Genomic DNA, 23,008 nt, shown 5'->3' with positions numbered 1-23,008 from the left:
ACGTTTACAACATTTTCAAAATACTTTCATAACAAATCATAGTTGGTAAGTTGTTATTAATTCTAACTTAAAAGTTTGAATATACCACTAAAATTATTTTTTTACCAATCAATAATAACCCATAACAACCTACCATATATGATTTGTTGTGAAAGTATTGTGAACATAACATTTTTCTAAAATAAAACAACTTCTTTAATATTTTTTAAGAAAATAAAATAGCTCCTAAATTTAAGATAAATTATTACGTATTAAAAAAAATCACCTCCATGTTTCTTTCAAATTTAAAAATAAAACTTCTTTAAAAAAAATTGCCAACAAAAGGTTTTTCTTTATTACAAATGCATAGCGTGTGTGATGACATTGATATATTTTATTATAATTGATTAATTTTTTTTTTTTCCAAAAAATTACATAACTTTTTTTTAGAGAGTTTTAACTTATAGTGTCCGCTCCTGATAATAATTTTTTATTATCAGACTAAGACATTAATTAATTTTTAGAATAGGTGGAGATTGAACTCCAAATCTCTTATTCAACTGTTAGAGACTTTACTAATTAAGTTAATTAGAACTCTCAATCGCATAACATTTAGTTAGAGCAGCATTACTATTACCTAAAAAGTTGAATAGATAAATATTTGTTTTGCTTTTTTTACTACTTCCATATGCAACAAGATCCAGTGAATCCCTCCTTAATAAGTGCAATTAATCATCTTTTCACACTTCACATTCCTAAATATTTACCATTATTTCTGGGAATCACAACCAAACAGCCAATTAAGAATCCATTAATTGCCAACTCTTGGAGAAAACAAAAAACGTTTGGTTTGTTTTAACAAACAAAAAAAAGTGTGTGAGAATTAATGAATCCCGAATGTAATTCTCCAACACGTGCGCGTATATTCTCCATATTTCCTCCTCAGAACGCGTCAAAACTATAGGAACAAAACAAAATGTTTCTCAAAAAAAAAAAAAAAATCCCTCATGTGACCACGTTACGTTATTAGGCATAAGCAAAGGCAGAGTCCGCTGAATGAATCATTCACAAATACGAATGGTTGTACTACTTTGTTGTTTGGTTTGGCCTCTCTCTCTCTCGTCGACCCAACCTATATTTATTTTTTACATTGTAGATTTAGCTACGACGGAGGTTAGGTACTAATCTTTTGATATCTATCTTTTTTTCATTAATTCTTGTCTCGTGCGCAGACTTTTGTAAAGCTAGCTCGGTATTCAAAGCGGTCCCTTTTGTGCGCAGACTTATGTTTCAACTATATTTTTTTATTTTAATGATTGAGAGTAAAAAAATAAGAGTAACATTCTCTTCCCAAAAAAAAATATATATAAAATGGGGTCTACCCATTATTCCTTCCCTCATGTGGGAGTTTTGTATACTAGGTAGAGTAACGTATACGCACCTGTTATCCTTTATTTTGGTTGTTGTTGTTGTTATTATTGTTATTGTCACTATCTGATAAATGTAATTGCTCTAATTTATTAGAGTTAGAGAATCTTTGAAATGGTGGTAGCATGCTATTTGGCTTATGTGATTTATGGTCTGTTTGGATTGAGGAAGAAGCAGAAGAGAGTAGAGTAGAGTAGAGTTAGCCAGAAATGAGCCTTATTAGTTTGAAGATTATAGTATTTTTATTTGTTATTTAGGTTGTTATGAAATTGGGAATTAGTCTCTCTCTCTCTCAAAAATTGGGAGTAAGACTGCATATGAACCTTGTCTCTTAGTCCTAAGAAGATAAATCGTTTGCATTTGCTACATTCTTATCACTGAGGTTGTTAGCAAACTGGTTGTTTCTTATAATGTGCTGTCACAATTATCTTTTTCTTTTTCTTCCATCAATCAAAACATTAATAGCTTGTACTTACATATAGTCTATGAGTATTCTGTGAGAGGGAGTATTGGTTTCCTTTGTACTTTGCTGTAACGTAATAAAGCTTGTGCGAGTTTTCTGTAATCTATGTATATGTAGTGCACTCTAGATTCACACGAATTGTTCAATGGTTCTTATGTGTTATGTGTTTCTTTGACAGTTTGAGAGCTGCTTGTTGAGCAAAGTTACTAGCTATTGAGAACATGGTATTTGTTCTTTCTGATGACTTTTTATTGGCAATGTTATTTAATGTAGTGACAATTTACATTATTACATATTCAGTAATAGATTTTGTATATGCGGGGGTTCTATAAAATTAAGCCCTGCTTAGGGAGTTCTTACCAATTCTAAGTAGGACCCTTTTCAATAATGTAATTGTTTTGAGCTGTAGTTTTTCTTTTTGTGTACAAGATGGAACATGGTACAATTTAAACTAACTCTGCTGGGATTTGTTAGGTCATGTGAGGGTTTTGTCATCAATAGGCCTGACAAATTCTTTCTAGGTTCTCTCTCTTTAAATAGATTTAGCTTTAAATTTTGAGTGATCTACTAAATTATTTTCTTTTTGATATATCAGATGTTTCATTTAGAACCAAAACAAGACAAAAGTCTATGTTAACAAAACAAAGCCAACAAAAGCAAGCACAGTAGCTATCACCTAACAAGCTAGTAGCACATTACATCCCAAATCAGAGCAGACTCAAAAAAAGCCTGTTAGTAAGAAGCCTGACCAACAGACCCTTCATACAAGCTCACATTTTTAACTCAAAACTAGACTAATTACAACCACTGCAATTAACCTCACCCAATATACAATGACACCGGCACACAACAGAGATGAGGCAATCAAGGGTCAAACTTTAAGAATCCTCAGTTGGTGCGTAAGACTTTGTGAAGGATTGTTGCTTGTGCAGCCAATGCACTATGCCCCGTTATTGCTTTAACATCCCAGCTAATTTTCTTTATAATCTGCTCTTCTGTCAAGAAATTTTCTCCATAACTCCCACTGTTCCTTGAATCCAAATATGATAAATTGAATCCCACCAAACCACTTTCCAAAGGATTGCTCTAAATCCCCTACCTTTTAGATTTGCAATACCCATTTAACTATTTCTTCCCAACTCACAGGAATATCAGCTACTAAACATAACCCTATCACATACCCCCAAATTATTTTGGTAATGGGACATTCAAAAAACAGATGTTCCCTACTTTATATACAGTTTCTGCAGAAAGAACATGCACAAATCCCAGTAAAACCCACTGCATTCGCCTCATTCTAGATGTCAATCTAGTTTACTTTTCTTCTCTGTTAACTTCTTGTTGGCTTGTTTGGACTACTTGTTAAATTACTTGCTATGTTTACGAAGATATCTACTGACTGTAGTAATTATTGATATTTCTATGGTGTCTGCTTTTATTATGTGTAGGATGCTAAAAGTGCTAGTAATGGGAATCACGACGCCGACTGGAACACTGATGATGAGCTTGAGGTCTGTAATGAATCCTTTTCTCATTGGGGTTCAACAAGTTCTGGTCAAGAAGCTAATGGGGGCTTTGGAGAGGTAAAATTGTACTCAATCTGCTGTAATATGTTAATTAGTAGCAACTGTAAACAACCTGATATATTGCTCAATGACAGGAGGTAATCATTTACTTGTCTTCAATATGTCTGGTTTAAGATATCTTGATAATTGTATACTTCATCATGAAGGCCTTTTTCTGAATTGATATGATTACTCTTTCTTTGTTCTAGAGAACAAAAATGCTCGATCCTTTTCAAATTGTTCAGTTATACTATTTTTTTATTTCTAGACACCAACATTTGTTGATCATGCAGTTTTCTTTTAAGCAATAAATACCCTACAAAGTATCTTTGATGCATGTATCCCCCTAAAGTTGACTATAGTATACGTTCTGTTTAGGCAAGTTCTCCAACTAATTCTACCAAGCTGATTCATGATTTTGTTGGAATGGGATTTTCTAAAACAATGGTGGTCAAAGCAATCGAGGAAAATGGTATGTCACACTTATTTCAAATCATGTTAAGATTTTACACTGTAAGCTGTGCTAAAAATTTTTGTTTGATATATGGTAGGAGAAGATGATTCAGAAGCGATATTAGAAACTCTTCTTACATACACTGTGAGTATTATGCCTCATTTATGTTATTGCATATTTATTTTTGTGTTGGTCCTTTTTTTTGAAGTCAGTTATGTGCCCCCTAGTTACAATATTTTAGAATATAAAATAGTTTTCTTTTGTTTTTACTACTTCATTTGATGTAGAAGTGGATGAAAATTTTACATATTCTTTTCAATAGTTGACCTTTTAAAGTTTCTTGAGATTGAGGAAGTCTCATCTGAGTTTCCTTCTTTACCTTCTCTCATCAATGGAGCTCAAATATCAGAAAAGGGAAAAGAAACTAAGGAAGAACTGGGATCAGATTTTCCTTGGAAAGGCATGACTTTATTACTTCGGAGCATTTGAAAATCATATGCTTTTCAGTAAAAAATATAAGTTATTTTTTTTCTTCGGTGCTTATGTAATGGCATTTTCACATTGTGAATTGCTTTGTTCCTTTTTTCCCATCTAATCGGCTATCAAGTTGTGTTCTCTTTCCATGATAAAGACCTAAGTATTCTTTTATAAAGGACTAATATCCAAAAGAGTTCATTCATCTTCATCTCACCAAAAATGAAATTTGAAGAGTTTCTAAGATTTTTTTATAATGACCATCATTTTCTTTTGGTTTTGAAGATATGTGCAAGTATCTGGCGATGATGTGCTGCCTTTTGATGAGGCTGTAACATGTTTCACTATCGCATTATGAATTCAGGTTCTGTTTTCAACAGTAATCTTGGTCAGCAAATTGCTTAGTTCTTGAACTTCAATAGTAATAAATAGGTTAACTGTTAACTTTTTAGTTGGATTATAACAACTGATTGTGTATAACTGCTATAGCCTATTTATCCAGAGTTACCTTGGTATGTGACTTGGGTCAGGCATCTAGTCTTACATTGGCTTCAAAGTTGCATTTAAAAGTTCTGGCATGTGATGGTGACTGAGTTAAGAATAAATTTGAAAAATATATAATTGAAGCATATAATGCAAACGCTAGTTAATTAATGTGACACCTCCATTCTTGTAGCCAATTAGCCAGGAATCAATGCTTTGTCAAGTTGAGTCAAACCTTTGCCCAAAGTTACATTTTTGGACATAATTATTCCATGTACAAAGAGTATTGATGATGTTGTTGTTGCTCAAATGAGGTGTATAAGAGGTCCAATATCAAGTAAAGTAAATTAGCATAATAGATTCCAATATCAAGGTAATTGTATAAGAGTTTGAGTATCAGTTGTAGCATTTTTACAAAAAGTTGAACGAATTGACACTATATAGCCATTATTGATATTGGATAAACCACAACATTTCAATAAGGTTTTATTTCTGTTGTGGAAAAAGATATGTTCCCATAATATCACAGATTCTTGAGCACTTAACTCACATATCTACCAAACTAGAAGCTTGCATTAGGTTGGTTTCTGATCAATCCTACATTTAATATAATTTATGCATTTATAAGCTCTAAGGACCATCAAACACCTTGTCATTGCTTTATTTGTTGGACTATACGAAAATGTATCTTTGTTGCTAATACCTTGAGTTTACAGGTTGTCGAGAATTTTCCTGAAGAAGAAGGCCTTTCTACTAAACCATGCACTTTCAAATCTCCAGATAACCTCTCTGAAATGGATAGTTGTCTTGGAATTGAGGCAATTTCTAATTTTTTTTCCTATTCCTATTTGTGTTTTTATTATTCTGTTGTTTGAGTTATGATCCCCTCATAATTTGGATTGTCTATTTTGCGTGCCTGTATTTTATTTTATTTTATAAGACTTGCATGTTTATGATTAATGCTATCTATTTGATTTTTTTTCTTCCAGGAAAACTCAAATCACATTTTAGAGAAGGATACAATGTTGTCGTCGCTAGTGGATATGGGTTATTTGGTTGAAGAGGCTTTGACAGCTATGAATAATTGTGGTATGTATGTAGTTCAACACCATTGTCATAATTGTTTGATACCAATACCTATTTTTGTTCCAATTTTTATCTTTTATTTTTTTGATTTTACAGAATAATATGGTGGTATGTGCATTAAGTGATTTAGGGTTTTGAAAGTAAATGCAGTGCTTATGTAGTAGTTTCTGATAAGTGACTAAATGATCCCAACTACGTGGTTTTCCCCCTTTTTTTAAGGGATCTAAATAGCAATATAAGATGATTTGAAGATGACATAGAATTACATATCAAATCTACTTTTAGCAAAAGAGTTATGTATCAGGTTTCTTGATCCGGAAGTACTATAGTTGCTTGGTCAATGTTGTAATAACATATGATACACAATTTTGTAAGTTAAATAATTCTATAATAACAGGGTGTGTTTATGTTTAAAAGGGGAAGAAGGGAGAATATAACTATTAGATAGGAAGTGTTTCATCATTAGATAGCTGTTTAGGGTAGTTGTTTTCCAGTACTTATCATCGATATTACTTGTCTTGGTACCTCTGTGCTTGGAATATATCTATAATTATAATACTTGTTTGCATGGTGGATTTGCTAGATTATCTATGAGACTTATCAGGAATGATATTTGCAACGTCAAATTGTTCTTGTCAAGAGTGTCAGCAGCGTTGATGAATTTTATAGTTTCACCTTGTTTCCCATTTAAAACAATTAATCATGGGGCTATCGTTCTTGCTAATGTACATTATATGGCTGTCCAATCCTTTTTCAACTCTAATGAAGCACTGATCTAATTTTCTTGTTGCTTTTTATTCTTATAGTATCTAATTTAAATATTGTAGGTTCAGAAGCACAACTGTCAGAGTTGACAGATTACATATGTGCTGCTCAAATGGTAAAGGATTTTGATGCCCAGCTTAGAGAATCACCTGATGAGGAAGATAGCACCTCGGTCATGACTTCTTATTCCTATACAATGGTGTGTTATTTAATCCTTTTAAATCAATTGTAGCAGCTATTGAAACCTTAGATTTTTTAGTTCCTGCCTAAGCTAATGAGTATGGAGTTTGTATCTGCTGATGCTGATTTATTTTGACAGCCTAGAAATGATTATCTAGCTAGAGAAAAGAAAAGGAAGCTTCACAAATTCCAACAATTTGGAAGAAAATGGCACAAGGGGAGTGAGAAGAAGCATTGGGATGAAGATGGAGACATTATGCATCTCCCTAATCCAATGATAGGATTTGGGATTCCTGATGATCCTTGGCCTATTGTTGAGAGAAAACTCCCAGAGGTAGCTATTGGTCCTCCTTATTTCTATTATGAAAACGTGGCTCTTACACCAAAGGGGGCGTGGAGTAAAATATCACGTTTCTTGTATGACATAGAGCCAGAATTTGTTGATTCTACACATTTCAGTGCTGCTGCAAGGAAAAGAGGTTATGTCCATAACCTTCCAATTCAGAACCGATTCCCTCTTTTGCCAATACCCCCACGAACCATACAAGAAGCCTTACCCTTAACCAGTAAGTGGTGGCCTTTATGGGACAAAAGAACAAAACTGAATTGCCTTCAAACTGTAATTGGGAGTGCTAAACTCACTGAGAGGATAAGGAATGCACTTGAGAACAATGAGAAGTATGGTGATGAACCTCCTCCACATGTGCAGAAGTTTGTATTTGAACAATGTAGAAAATGGAATTTAGTTTGGGTTGGAAAAAATAAAGTTGCACCTCTTGAACCAGATGAAATGGAGATGTTGCTTGGATTCCCAAGGGACCACACTAGGGGTGGTGGAATTAGTAGGACAGATAGATATAAAGCACTTGGAAACTCATTTCAGGTTGGTAATCTCTAAGATTTCATGTTTTTTGAGTACTATGGTTTCCTTATTAGTGCGCATAGAATGAACTAAATAAATAAATTGGTTTTAGGTTGACACAGTTGCCTACCACCTTTCTGTATTGAAGAACCAGTTTCCGAATGGAATTAACATCCTTTCACTTTTCTCTGGGATTGGTGGTGCTGAAGTTGCTTTGCATCGACTTGGGATTCCCCTGAAAAATGTGGTCTCTGTCGAGATTGCTGAAGTCAATAGAAATATTATTCGTAGTTGGTGGGAGCAAACCAACCAGCGTGGACAACTTATTGAGATTGCAGATGTACAACAAGTCAGCATTGAAAGGCTAGATCAGTGGATCAGTTCATTCGGTGGGTTTGATCTTGTCATTGGTGGAAGTCCTTGCAATAACCTTGCTGGCAGCAACCGAGTGAGTAGAAATGGACTGGATGGCAAGCAATCATCACTGTTTTATCATTACGTTCGAATTCTAGATCTTGTTAAGACAATGATGGGTAGGGACAGATGACATAATCTACAGCCTTTAATACTCATCAGTGCAATTTCATTAAGGTTATTTCTAGTATTTAGTAACAATTAACATTTGGAGTTACAATTAATTGATACATTTTGCTCTCTTTTGGGGATAACACCTTGTTTGCAAATCTACTTGAGAAGTTCTGTACAATCTTTCTGCCAAGTCTGAAGGTAATTTAATTGATGCTGCCATGATGCTTATAATGAAACTTGGTTCAAAATCTTTTATCTTTGATAAGAAGTTTTCTTGGAAACAATAGATCAAACTATTATGGAACCCGAATCCCAAGGTGGGTTGGGTTAACTTTAACCAGGAAAAGAGTGCACAGTGGACAAGGGCATAGCTCTTATACAGGTCCATGCAGGGGGAATGCTAGAAAGCCAATTTTGAGAGCAGATGAAAGAGATTTCTATTATCCAACATTCAGCCAGCTTATGCATCAGGATGTCCAGGCAACTTAATATATTGCTCATAGGAGAATACTACCTATAGGACCACGATATTGGAACACATCATTGAAACTTTGTTGCTGTGATTGTTACATACCAGTTAAACCAAGGATAGTGAATTCATGACTTAACGTAAATTCTGGCATTAATATAAAACTTCAACAAGACCCTGCATTATTATTAATATTATCTTTCTTTTTTTCTGTTTTCTTTTTGATATGGCATTTCAAGAGCAGAAAATAGTTCTTCTCTTCTTGTCAAGTCTTCAGATTCCAAACTTTGCATGTCATAAATGAATCACTTTAAGCGCTGATGAACTCTAGCTCAAACCACACTTCCTCTTTAAGGGTGAAATCCTGAGTTTAATTTGTGTATCTTACCATAACTATTGATGTGACAAGTTATGATTACAACTATATCAATTTTACATGAATTTATCACTAAACACTATTATTTAAAACCAATTACAATATAGCACATCAACTATTGTGAAAAGAATTTTGAGAGCTGACACACCATAGAGTAATTATTCACTACTCTAGAGTATAACAAGTATAATTTGAGCTTAAATTGCCATGGGCTTGGGATCCAGAGGCAGTTCATGAACTTTGCTGTTTAGCGAGGGAAGAAGGTCCCCAAGTTCTGTTTCTCATTGAAATTAAACTTGATACTGGTGGTTACCAGAGATTGAAGCGGTCTCTATTATGGAATAAAGGCATGGAGGTTCCAAGGATTGGATTAGGAGGGGGCTTAGCTCTTCTATGGCAAGACCACATTGATCTTATGGTCCTAATTCAGGACCCCTATCACATTGACGCCTTACTTTTTCAGGAAAGAATTTTATGGAGATTCACTGATTTCTATGGTCATCGAGAGACTTGAAGTTGCATGGATACTTGAAGTTGAAGAAGTAAATTTAATTTGTGAAAGCTTTCATTCTGTTTCTTTTGATAGTGTGCCATTAAAATGTAATAGAGTTGCTCTAGCTCTTGCTAGTGTTGCCAATGGGAAAGAGGAAGCATTTTCTTGGTTTGAATAATGCCCTTATTTTCTCTTTTCAATTGTATACCATGATATTTAATCCATAAAGTCTACAATCGATTCCCCTAAAAAAAAGTATAATGACTTTATAGTTAATACTTCTACTCACATACTAATAGTTGATCCTACTTATTAAATTAATGATAAGATCTACCATTCATATGAAAAGATGAAGCACTAACACTCTAAAGTTACTATTTTCCTAATCTATAACACCCCCTCTATTTAAAAGATTTGTCAATCCCCACACAACACCTCTCTTGCGGAAAGTTTAGCTCCAAATTGGTTTCTGTCATCTTCCTCCAATTTATCATATAGCAATTGAAGAGATTATCCATGTGTTGGTTTTAATATCATGACTTTTTAAATGAATAATATGGCTTGTTTATAATATATGAATAATCTTGTAAATTGCTATGTGGTAGGTTGGAGGAGACTTCTCCAAACTAATTTCGGGATCAACTTTGTCATCTCCAAAGAGAATGACAAAATTTGGGTCAACTTATTTGAAGCTATTTTTTAAATCCATTATATGGCAAATTATAAGACTATTCATGTGAATTATTTAAACAAGTCACGTGATTTGTTTAAAAAATCATGTGACTAAAATTACATATGAATGATATCTTCCATTGTTACTGTGGGGGGCAAAAAGATCCTGATGAGAATGTGGGCCTTTTGGGCCGTGTTAAGGAAGGCCGACCTGCTACTGGGTTTAGAATTTGTTGGTACTATGGGTCGGCCCATACGCCGAGGGTCCGAGGATCCAGCCGAGGGTGAACTTATCCTCGGACGGACACCGGAGAACTCGGGGTTTCGCAATAAAGATTAGGGGATGACACGGTTAAGACCAATGGTTGAAAGGGGTAAACCCTAGAATGCCCCAGAAGCACTGGTGTTGAAGAAATGTCAAAGATAAAGGCTGCTACCTCCACATTAAAGACCCTGCACCTACCACCCTGGCCGCATTGATGGGGAAGTGACACCTGAACAATGGAAGAGAAACTTCGGTTACTATTCAAAGGCACTGGAAAAGAAATATCTAGGTTAAAGGGGAGGTAAAGCAACACGTGTAAAAGGTATTCAAGAGAGTAGTATTTAAGGAAGAATCTAAGCAGAAAGGGGGATCTCCTCTTTGTAACCTAAAAGAAAGAGAAAAAGAAAGAGAGAGAAATTATATAAGAACAGCTTCGGCTTACGTCCGAGTAGATTGATTCATAGCATTCTTTGTTGTTTTTAAGTGTTTATAATCTTTAGCTTGCTATTTAATCCTCAAACACTTCTAACCTTGGGTTTCAAGCCCACACTCTACAAATTACATTGTTTAAGGCTCGTCTGGGCTTGAGCCCGTAATTGTTCTTGGGGCCGAGTGCAATTGTGCACTTACAATTGGCGCCGTACGTGGGAAATCTAGTCTAGAAGAGGTAGGGATATTATGGTAGGCTTAGGCTCTCACCATGCGAGAGTCACAAGGATCACAACCGGAAGATTATTTCCAACGTCTTGAACATCGTAGGGATCGTGAGGGGAGTGTCCATACGAGTATCCAAGTGCCGGCCATACTCATGGAGGGGGTAGCACTACCCATGACGAGGGTTCTAAATCCATGCAGAGGGAAATCGATCGTTTGAAGAGGAAGTTACGCCGCGCTAAACGTAAGGCTTCCCCGTCCTTGTCTAGTTCTTCCTCGAGAGGAGGATAGGGAGCGGCCACGGCTCAAGGTCGCGCACTCCCACCAGGAACATCCTCGACTGAGGAGGGCAGCCAACCAACTCGCAGACGTAAGAAGCCTCGTTCTAGGGGCTCGTGCAACGATACCATGAGTGTGGCGTTGCACCAACTCTCTAAATCTCCCGTTTTCCGCGGAGGATTGAGCAGGAGGCTCCCCAGGAGGTTCACCCAGCCCACCTTCACCATTTATAATGGCCGGACTGATCCGGTGAAGCACGTGAGTCACTTCAACCAGAGGATGGCGGTGCACTCTCACAATGAGACTCGATGTGTAAAGTTTTTCCCCTCCAGGCTTGGGACTCCGTGGCTATGAGATGGTTTAACGGTCTCAAATCTAGGTCCGTAGGCTCGTTTGGGAGCCGACTAGGGCATTTGCTTCGCGGTTCATTACGTGTAGCAAGTCCCTCGGCCATTGGATTCGCTGCTATCCATGGCCATGAAGGAAGGGGAGACACTTGAAAGCATACTCCGACCGATACTTGGGAGATGTTTAACGAGATAGATGGTGACTTTGACGAGGTGGCGCTTAATACCTTTAAAGTAGGTCTCCCTACCGACCACGACCTAAGAAAGTCTTTGACGAAAAAGCCCGTCCGCAGTGTACGCCGCCTTATGGATCGTATTGATGAGTACAAAGAGGGTAGAAGAAGACCGGCAGGACAAGGGAAGGGAAAGGAAAAGGTTATCCGTAGAGAGAAGGGATTTCATGCCGGATAGATACCACAACAACAAGCCGAGGAGGGATTACCGGGCAATCCGGCTCGGCGCACCTCGGGCCGTAAATACTTGTGTTCCAAGAGCTTCGGTGCATCGATTACTAGAGAAAGTTCGTAAAGAGCCTTTCTTCGGGTGGCCAGGCAAGATGGCGGGGGACCCCGCGAGAAGAAACCGAAATCTCTTTTGCCAGGACCATCAGGATGTAGGCCACACTACCGAGAACCGTCGGACATTGTGGAACCATCTAGAGCAGTCTCGCGGTGAGGGAAAGTTGAAGCGCACTTGTGTCGGCCACTTTGGGGTGGCCAGCTCAGTTGGTTCAAACAACCGCAGGAACAATATATCTCGGCCCGGCCTTGGGAACAATTAATGTTATCTTCGCCGCCCCACAGCAAGACCGGCTCAGGTCCCACTAGGGTGATGGCGGTTTCCCATCAAGAGACCGAGGACATGGGTCACGGCCGAAGAGGTTGAAGGGCACTTTGCCCGTCCTAGATTTCTCGGAGGAGGATAAGGTAGGGACCATCCAGCCCCCATGACGATGCTCTTGTGGTTACCCTCGGAATTGGGAACTATGATGTGAGGGTGATGATAGACGTGCAGCGGTGCGGATATCATGTACCCTGATCCGTTTAAGGGGTTAAGATTGAAGTTGGAAGACCTTACTCCTTATGACTCGCCACTTATAAGCTTCGAAGGAGAGCCGTTGTGCCGAAGGGACAGATCCGCTTGCCCGTTCGGTCCGGCTCGAAACGGTGGAGGTGGACTTCATCGTCGTTGATGCGTACTCTCCATACACGGCCATCCTTGCCAGGGCCTTGGTTGCATGCGCTTGGAGCCGTCTCCTCGACCTTACATGTTAAAGTTAAATTCCCTCGGGGAATGTGTTGAGAAATCCTCGGCGACCAATCGGAGCCGGGCGGTGCATATCGGCCGCGGTACCGCATCAGACGAAGCCGAGTCTTCGCTTTGATCAACAAGGGATTATAGCGGTTAACGGCTCGACTCATCCGGAGAGGTGACAGGAGATGAGACACGAGTGCGAGGGATTAGAGAAGTTTCCTGGGCCGATGACCCGGAGAGATTCTTCCAAGTCGGTGTACTTTTACCACACCAAGAGAAAATGGAGTTGTTAGAGTTCTTGAGGGATAATGTTGATGTTTTTGCGTGGGATCCTTATGAAGCTCCAGCCGGATCCGGGCTTCATTTGTCATCACCTAAATGTCAACCCGGCTATCATTCCGAGAAGGCGGCCCACCTCGGCGATCTTCCAGGGAACATTCCGAGGCCGTGAAGGAAGAGGTGCTCAAACTCAAAAGGGCTTGGGCTATCAAAGAAGTTTTCTACCACGAGTGGTTAGCCCATATAGTTGTCGTTAAAAAGAAAAATGGAACGTGGAGGGTATGTGTGGACTTTACCGATCTGAACAAGGCACATCCCAAAGATTCGTTCCCAATGCCACGCATTGATCAACCGCGTGGATGCCACTATCGGTCATCCTCGGATGAGTTTCTTAGACGCCTTCCAGGGTTATCACCAGATTCCCTTGGCACTGGAGGATCGGGGGAGAAGACCGCATTCATTACGCCGAACGGGGAATTACCATTATAAGGTCATGCCGTTCGGTCGAAGAATGTTGGGGCTACTTATCAAAGGATGATGACCGTAATGTTCGAACGGAGACGGGGAAAACCATTGAGGTATACGTTGACGATATGGTGGTGAAAAGCAAAACAATCCCCTCACATGTGAAAGATTTGGCCGACACTTTTCAGATACTGAGAAGGTACAAGTTGCGCCTCAACGCCTCAAAATGTTCTTTCGGCGTGGGTTCTGGGAAGTTCTTGGGATACATGATTACACATAGAGGCATAGAGGTAAACCCGGTGCAGGTTAAGGCTATTCAGGACTTGCAGCCTCCTCGGAACCCGAAAGAAATTCAAAAGTTGACGGGAATGATTGCCACTTTGAACAGGTTCATATCTCGGTCAGCTGACCGGTGTCGTCCTTTCTTCCAACTGCTGAATAAGTGGAAAGGGTTTCAGTGGACCGAGGACTGCGAGTTAGCCTTTCAACAGCTTAAGCAATATCTATCTCGGCCACCCATCCTTTCTCGTCCAGAAGCACATGAGATTTTGTTTGCTTATCTGGCAGTGGCCGTCCACGCGGTCAGCCTTGTCCTGATAAGAGATGATAGCGGGGTGCAAAGACCGGTATATTATGTTAGCAAGTCTTTGGATGATGCCGAGGTACGTTATCAACCTTTAGAGAAAGCGCTCCCGTCGTGGTTCATGCCACGCGAAAGCTTCCCCATTATTTTTAGTCCCACACGGTTGTTCTTACCCAATTGCCCCTCAAGGCCCGCGTAGCGCCGACTACTCAGGAAGGATAGCAAAGTGGGGGACCATCCTGGGGGCTTTTGATGTAAAGTATAAGCCTCGCACCTCGGTGAAGGGCCAGATCCTCGCTGACTTGGTGGCGGAATTTGCCGAGCCATTACTGGAAGAAAAATCAGTTGGTGTGATTACAACTGCCGTGCCTCCGATTTGGAAATTGTATGTGGATGGGGCGGCTAATCAGAGAGGATCTGGTGTTGGACTTGTTCTTATGTCCCCAGAGGGAATTGTCTTCGAAAAATCTTTGAGATTGGCGTTCTCGGCTACTAACAATGAGGCCGAATACGAAGCGGTCTTGGTAGGCATGAAAATGGTGCATAGGATGGGTGGAAGGGAAATCCACATCTTCTCGGATTCTCAACTGGTCGGACAGGTCACGGGGACCGTGGAGGCTAGAGATCCAAGGATGCAGGAATATTTGGCCCAGATTAAGCGTCAGCAAACTCAATTTGGCTCCTTCGCCTTAACTCATATCTCTCGGAGCGGAAACACCCATGCAGACTCCTTAGCCACGCTGGCAACGTCCTCGGCTCAAGGTTTACCTAGGGTTATCCTCGTTGAAGATTTGCTAGAGCCCTCTCTAGTCATTACCAACGCGCCTCGTATCCATCTAATAAGGCCTGGACCTAGTTGGATCGACCTGGTCGTATCTTTTCTTAGGGATGATGTCCTTCCTGAGGACAAATCCGAGGCAGATAAAACAGATACGCCGAAGGCGCCACGGATTCCCCTTTGTCCCGAGGATCAAAAATTGTACAAACGATCCTTTCGGACCGTACTTGCCGTGTGTACACCCCGATTTAACGGGGCTTCTAGAAGAATTGCATGAAGGGATTTGTGGCAGCCACCTTTGGGGAAGGTCCTTGGCCCGCGAGCTCGACTCGGGGTTATTGGTGGCCCGATATGCAAAGGGAGGCCCAAGACTATGCCAGGAAATGTGATCGATGTCGAGATTTGCTCCTAATATTCACCAACCTGGAGGGTTCTTAACCCTCTCTCCGACCTTCTGGCCTTTTGCACAATGGGGCTTGGACATTTGAGGGCCGTTCCCGAGAGCCGGGCAATAAAAGATGGCTTCTTGTGGGAACGGACTATTTCACTAAATGGGTTGAGGAGTGAGCCCTTGGCAAATATAAGAGATATTGACTCCAAGAAGTTTGTACGGAAAAACATCGTTACCGTAGTTCGGTATACCACACACGCTCATCTCGGACAATGGTGTTCAGTTGACAAGAAGGCTTTTAGGAAGTATTGTGGTGACATGGGTATTATAAATAGGTATTCCACCCCCGGCTGTATCCTCGAGGAAACGGGCAGGCCGAGGCCGTTAACAAAGTCATTGTTAGTGGGCTAAAGAAAAGGTTGGATGATGCGAAAGGTAGATGGGCAGAAGAGCTCCCTCATGTCTATTGTGGACGTATCGGACCACACCGCGCAGTCCACCGGAGAAACTCCATTTTCTATGACTTACGGAGCCGAGGCGGTGATACCTCTGAATCGGTTTTCCCACCTTAAAGACCAGCTCCTTTAGTCCTGAGAATAACAATGGACTCCTGGAAAAGGGCCTAGATTTGCTTGAGGAACGGCACGAGGCAGCGATGGTCCAGATGGCTTATTACCAACAGAAGCTAAAACGAGGATATGATGCCCATGTGAAGCTAAGACCACTTGCACCTGGTGATCTTGTATTAAGGAAGGTTGTAGGCACTTCTAAGAACCCAGCTTGGGGCAAGCTGGGACCAAACTGGGAAGGCCCCTATCGCATTGTTTCAGTAGCAGGCATAGGGTCATATAGGCTAGCTGATCTAGATGAACGAATAGTACCACGTCCATGGAATGTAAATAATCTTAGAAGGTATTATTATTAATGAAATGAGCTTTTGTCAGTGTGTATTTCAAAATTATGAGTAGCTCTGACGCTTGAAGTTATCACTTTTAAGAATCAAACAGAAACTTGGTTAAGTGTAGTCCTCGGACCATAAACCTTGTGGAAATTGATGTCTTGTCATTTGTTAAACAGAACCTTAGTTATGCCGGGTCTTCGGACCTCCTACTTTGGGAAAATTAACATTTGAAGTTATCACTCTTAAGAATCAAACAGAAACTTGGTTAAGTGCAGTCCTCGGACCATAAACCTTGTGGAAATTGATGTCTTGTCATTTGTTAAACAGAACCTTAGTTATGCCGGGTCTTCGGACCTCCTACTTTGGGAAAATTAACATTTGAAGTTATCACTCTTAAGAATCAAACAGAAACTTGGTTAAGTGCAGTCCTCGGACCACAAACCTTGTGGAAATTGATGTCTTGTCATTTGTTAAACAGAACCTTAGTTATGTTGGGTCTTCGGACCTCCTACTTTGGGAAAATTAACATTTGAAGTTATCACTCTTAAGAATCAAACAGAAACTTGGTTAAGTGCAGTCCTCGGACCACAAACCTTGTGGAAATTGATGTCTTGTCATTTGTTAAACAGAACCTTAGTTATGTTGGGTCTTCGGACCTCCTACTTTGGGAAAATTAACATTTGAAGTTATAATTTTTAAGAATCAAACAGAAACTTGGTTAAGTGCAGTCCTCGGACCACAAACCTTGTGGAAATTGATGTCTTGTCATTTGTTAAACAGAACCTTAGTTATGTTGGGACTTCGGACCTCCTACTTTGGGAAAATTAACATTTGAAGTTATAATTTTTAAGAATCAAACGTAAAAGTGGTGAAGTCTTATCGTCGGACCACAATTTTGATCAAGGTTATCTCCTTATTATGTCCGGATGTTAATGCGTTACTGTTTGTTAAACTCGGACCTTTAGTTTCATGTCTTTAAGTGTTAAGCAATTTTGTGTAAGGAATGGTGCTCGGAGCTTACATCCTACTAGAAACAGTGTTGTGCATTATAAGGGCTTAATTATTATATGAAGTCCTCTTTTCTTTTTAATCAAGGCATTGTTTGAATATATTAACCATATCACTTTTTATTAAATCTTTAATGATGTACATAAGATTATGTGAAAGTTATGATTGTGCAATCCTTGGAGTTAGATTTGTTTACTCTGAGAAATTTTGGTTATGTGCTAATGGCAATATTTATAACAAATACAAAAAAAAAAAGTAAAATAAAGTATAACAGATACAACCCAAGTGAAAAGTAAATGAAATTGTTCTTCATTAATCAGTTAAATATGCATTACATAGATAATTCAAAAATGGAAAAAGAGAAGCCCTAAGCTAAGTCCTAAGCTTTGTCCTAAGCTTTTGGAGGAGGCTCATGCTGAGAGGTACTAGTACCCTCGGTCTTTCTCAACTCTAGCTCAAAGGGAGTCAAGATCTGCTTTCCCTTATCTGCTGTCTTCGTTGGCGGGACGTTGGGTTCAACTGTTTGGCTTAAGTCCTTCTCCGCATCCCCTCCTCCTTCCTTCTCTTTGTTGGAACCAGAAGGTTCTGTAGGATCAGGAATTTGCTGTGGGACCACCGGAGGTAGGGCAGGAAGAATTGTCTCAGGGGTAGGAGTAGCAGCAGGAGCATCTTCAATCTCCTGTATTTCTAGGGGAAGTCAAACGTTCTCGGACTTCCTCAAATCCGAAGATTGGGGAACTCCTGCTGCGTTTAAAGCTTCCCCCCATACTTTTTGACAGTATTCGCGGCATAAAGCCGCGAACTCCTCTGTCAGCTGCTCCTCGGTGGTTGCTACCCCTTCATCAAAACTTGCCCGCTTGGCGGCTTGAAGAGAGAATTGGAAGGAGCTTGGCTTCTTCCTTCATCAGCCGCCAGTGCTTCTGTATCCGAGCACTCCCTTTGAGCTTGGGAGAGCTCTTCATCTCTTGCATGAAGGAGCTTGCGCGTCCTTCTATCCGGGTCTTCATGGTCTTCAAGTTTGACTCGACCCCATTTTTCTCTCTCCTCGGATCCGACACCTCCGAGGTCAGCTTCTCGTTCTAGGCAAGGGCGTGCCCAAAGACTTCTCGATCTCCATCCGATTTCGAGCTCGCTCCGGCTACTTTCCGAGTGTCTTCAATAAGCTTTTCAGCTACAAAGACCTCCTGAATAGCCTGTAACAAAGTATGATGGAGTTAGGAACAATAAAAAAACAAACTTACCTATAAATATTATCAAAAGTGGAACCTTCCTAAAAAAGGAGAAAAACTTACCAGCGCTAAGTCTCTTTTTAGTGAGAGGAATAGTTGTGGCTGGCCCATCTTTTCCAAGGTCTCCATGTCCTTGGGCAGCAGAAGAGGGCGTTCCAAGACCTCGGCCAGGTGGTGGGCGTGGCCTTGTTGAACCGCCCTTATACTGGACTGGCAGGAGATGGGTGCGCCGTCCAGCTTTAGATCAGGGGACCAGGTGGTCGGTGCTCGGCGCACTTCAGCCTCGTCCCTGAATTCCCCGATTTCAACCGAACGAGCTCTACCCTTGCCCTTGTCCAGCTTCTGCCGCCGGGCCGACGGGAGTTGTTTGCGTGGTTTCTTGTGGTCTTTATTAATCGTCCACTCATTATGCCGCTTCCTATTCTTCTTTGGATCCTCGGCGCTTGGCTCAATTTGGAGGAGGAGGAGGTAAAGCCGGGGGAACTTGGGACGTCCCCGTTTTCTTTTTTTCTCGCAACCTTAGCAGGCCCTATTCGTGAGGAGGCCACTCCATTCTTCCCATGTCTTCTTCAAATTCGTCCTCCAGGGAAGGGCAACTACAAACCCCGCAATTCTAGAGGCCTCGGTGGCTTCTTCCTCCTCGTCGGAAAGTACCACAAACTGGTTCCCGCGAGGTCTCTCGGTGTCTTCGAGATGGAATTGATCTATCTCGTCGTCAAGAGTGTGTGAAGAAGACACCGCTCTTACGGAATGACGTCCCGCGAATGCACGGCCAAGGGGATTCTTTGATAGGCCGGTTGTACAAAACGGTGTTGGGAGCGTCCGGGAGTTCGCGGTCGTCCAAGAAAAATGGGGCCGAGCTACGTTTATCCCTCTTTCGTCTTCGGTCCGCCCGCAATTATGGCGTTCTCTATCTTGGAAGTCCGAGGAAAGGGGATTGTACCCTAGAATGAGGTGAGCAGCCCGGAGTTGTAAGTCTTCACTAACGAACACTTCGGAGCGAAGTACTCGGTTTAGATCGGCAATGTTGCGGTGACTCGAACGAGGATGCACGTGCCGCTTATCGCAAAAGGACGTCAAAACAAACAAATGCGCATTCACACAAATATTTAACAAATTTAAGTAAATATGAATACGCATTTCTGTGTGTGTTAGGAGAAGTTGTGTTGTGGGAGATTAATCCTACGGCGTCACACTCCGGATCCCCCCACTCAACGGGGCCTTGGAGGCCGTCGTGCCGGTTCCCGAGACACGATCAAGTAGTCGTCCTTCATGCCTTTGTTTGATTTGGGCAGTACGTGAGATTAGCCTAACGGTGCTGGACCGAGATTTAATATAATAACCTACCTTAGAAAGTTTATGGGACTCATATAGGAACACGACATCGTGCCATGTGAGGTTTAAACCCATCTGCTCGTTGAGAGCATCTACACTACCTAGAACTCTAAAAACGTTTGGGAGGCATTGATCGGGACACAACCGGTGGTTGCGAAGGTATTCCCTCATTACGGGTTTCATTGGAAGGGTCATCCCACCCTCTATAAAGGCTATCATAGGGATGATAACCTCTTCCTCTTTCCTAGAACCTGCCACGGCTTCTGCCGGACAATACTTTAGTCCTACATCGCTGGGAATACGGTATTTAGCCCTAAAACCTTCCATCCCAGCGACGGAATCGACTAGACACTTAAACCTACCCATTAGAAGAGAACGAAAGGCTAAACTTTAAAGGAAAAAATGTTTACGAAGACAGCCGAGGACTATATCCGAGGAGAAAAGGTTAAGAACAGAGAAAGCAAGAACTTACAAAGTTGGAGGTACGGATTTCCACGGTTTTCTGCTGGTAAAGAATGATTGTAGGTGTTTTGATGGGATTGATCCCTGATGAATTAAATGAAGGCGCAGGTTCCCGAAGCGTCACGACGTGCGAAAAGGCGGCCTCGAAATTAAATATTTCCCACCCAAATTTTCGTTGAGTAATGATGGACGTTGGATGCCCATCTCACCGTTGAACGTGAGGGACAAAGTGTAACGGCGGTATTAAATACGCGCGTTGTTCAAAATAAAACCGCCAAATGGCATCTTTGGGACGCGAAACGATTTCCACACGTACCATTACTAACAAAGTGAGTAGAGTAGGTTTTAGTCGGAATAAAACCCTATTTTTCTCCACGGACGTTGAAAATTTGAGTTTTGAGGGGCTAATGTGTGGGGCAAAAAGATCTGATGAGAATGCTGGCCTTTTGGGCCGTGTTAAGGAAGGCCGACCCAGCACGGGTTTAGAATTTGTTGGTACTATGGGTCGGCCCATACGCCGAGGGTCCGAGGATCCGCCCGAGGGTGAACTTATCCTCGTACGGACATTTGAGAACTCGGGGTTTCGCAATAAAGATTAGGGGATGACACGGTTAAGACCAATGGTTGAAAGGGGTAAACCTAGAATGCCCCAAAGAAGGTGTTGAAGAAATGTCAAAGATAAAGGCTGCTACCTCCACATTAAAGACCCTGCACCTACCACCCCGGCCGCATTGATGGGGAAGTGACACGAGCAGTGGAAGAGAAACTTCTGGTTACTATTCAAAGGCAATCGGAAAAGAAATATCTAGGTTAAAGGGGAGGTAAAGCAACACGTGTAAAAGGTATTCAAGAGAGTAGTATTTAAGGAAGAATTTAAGACAGAAAGGGATCTCCTCTTTGTAACCTAAAAGAAAGAGAAAAAGAAAGAGAGAGAAATTATATAAGAACAGTTCTCGCTTACGTCCGAAGCAGATTGATTCATAGCATTCTTTGTTGTTTTTAAGTGTTTATAATCTTTAGCTTGCTATTTAATCCTCAAACACTTCTAACCTGGGTTTCAAGCCCACACTCTACAAATTACATTGTTTAAGGCTCGTTGGGCCTGAGCTCGTAACTGTTCTTGGGGCCAGGTGCAATTGTGCACTTACAGTTACATAGTTAATTGGAGTAAGATAACCCCAAATTAGTTTGGAACTAAAACTTTTCCCAAGAAAAAAGAAAAAAAAAACTATTAGTTTACCTTCTATGTTCATGTAAGATTTATATTGTAGAATAAACAAATGCATGAATTGTAAGATTTGAACATATAGATTTGGATTTGAGTGATTAAAATTCAAAAGCCTTATTTGAATTATTTTAAGATATCAAGAATTTGGATTTGACAAAAACAAAATCCATCAAATATTTTAAACATTCATACCCTTAAGTGAACGTTTGGATACAACTGAAATGATTTTTCAGCTATGTCCAGTGTCTGTCAATGGGTCCCGTGAACAGTGCACTGTTCACGGGACCCATAAATCTCTTTTTTCAACAAAATTTTCATTAAAAATGGGTCTTATGCACTATTCACACATTTAAAAATTATTTTGCTACAGTGTTTTCAGTTTTTAGCAATAAGTAGTATCCAAACAAATTCTAAATTTGAAATAAAATCTAAAACTCTAAGTACCCGTTTGGATCACATCCACGTTTGGCATTTAGCATTTTGCCTTTTTGTTTACCAGTGCCTCTTGCACATGAGCAGTATATCAAGGCAAATGAACAGTATTTTTCATTTGTGAACAATAATTCAAAAATTATTTATTTATTTATTATATTCAATTTTCAGCGAAATAAAAACGGTATCCAAAGTCACTCTTAATAGTGTGCATGGGTCGAGTTGAGAGACCCAACCCATTATGGTGGGTCAAAAAAAATTCGACCCAACCCAACCCATTACATATGTCCAACTCACATGGGTCAGGTTGAACCTATGGGTTGGACATTTTTATTATTATTATTAAATTGAACCCATATTTTTTTTTATTAATTATATAATATATTTAAATATATATTAAAGAAAGTAATAAGATTTTATATTATATATGTTTGTAGGAATGGATGAAGTACTCTATAGCTGGGTTTTAACTTTAAAAAAAATATTTATTAAATATATAATATATTTTAAATATATATTAAAATATGGGTAGGTCGGGTCGGGTCGGTTTGGGTTGTGTTTGGCGAGTTTGTAATTTTATGACTCAAACCCAACTCGACCTACTACAAAAATTTTTTTATAACCCAACCCAGCATACTAAGCCCTAAAAACCAACCCAACCTGATAGATTGAGTTGGGTGGAGTCAAATTAGGTTTGACAGGTTGGCGAATTTTCTGTACACCCCTAGTCACCCTAAGTTTCCAAATCCAACCTAAAAGTAAATCAATAATAATTATTAAAAAAAAAAAAACTGCGTTTTGAACTTGAATCCGCTATATCTAACAGCGGTTCTATTAAAAA

At 40.2% G+C, this 23,008-nt stretch overlaps 1 protein-coding gene across 1 annotated transcript; it reads left to right on the top strand.

Annotated features, from left to right (window-relative positions):
* The first annotated feature begins 1,070 nt into the window (after positions 1–1,070).
* On the top strand, positions 1,071–8,370 carry LOC142629902 (DNA (cytosine-5)-methyltransferase DRM2-like). The gene is made up of 10 exons (XM_075803951.1): positions 1,071–1,152; positions 2,049–2,094; positions 3,319–3,453; positions 3,814–3,907; positions 3,987–4,033; positions 5,563–5,664; positions 5,836–5,935; positions 6,760–6,896; positions 7,017–7,760; positions 7,852–8,370. Exons 2-10 carry the CDS (start codon positions 2,092–2,094, stop codon positions 8,284–8,286), a joined length of 1,797 nt encoding a protein of 598 aa, XP_075660066.1. The 5' UTR covers positions 1,071–1,152; positions 2,049–2,091; the 3' UTR covers positions 8,287–8,370.
* Positions 8,371–23,008: the final 14,638 nt, after the last annotated feature.

This window comes from Castanea sativa, chromosome 3 (genome assembly GCF_040712315.1).
Source record: "Castanea sativa cultivar Marrone di Chiusa Pesio chromosome 3, ASM4071231v1".
NCBI classification, from domain to species: domain Eukaryota; kingdom Viridiplantae; phylum Streptophyta; class Magnoliopsida; order Fagales; family Fagaceae; genus Castanea; species Castanea sativa.
This window is presented reverse-complemented; position numbering and strand designations above follow the sequence as displayed.

Bases quoted from the DNA above. Each gene is read 5' to 3' on its own strand.
- LOC142629902 (XM_075803951.1), top strand. The intron at 3,908-3,986 runs GTATGTCACACT...GATATATGGTAG, and splicing joins CAAAGCAATCGAGGAAAATG to GAGAAGATGATTCAGAAGCG. The intron at 6,897-7,016 runs GTGTGTTATTTA...TTATTTTGACAG, and splicing joins CTTCTTATTCCTATACAATG to CCTAGAAATGATTATCTAGC.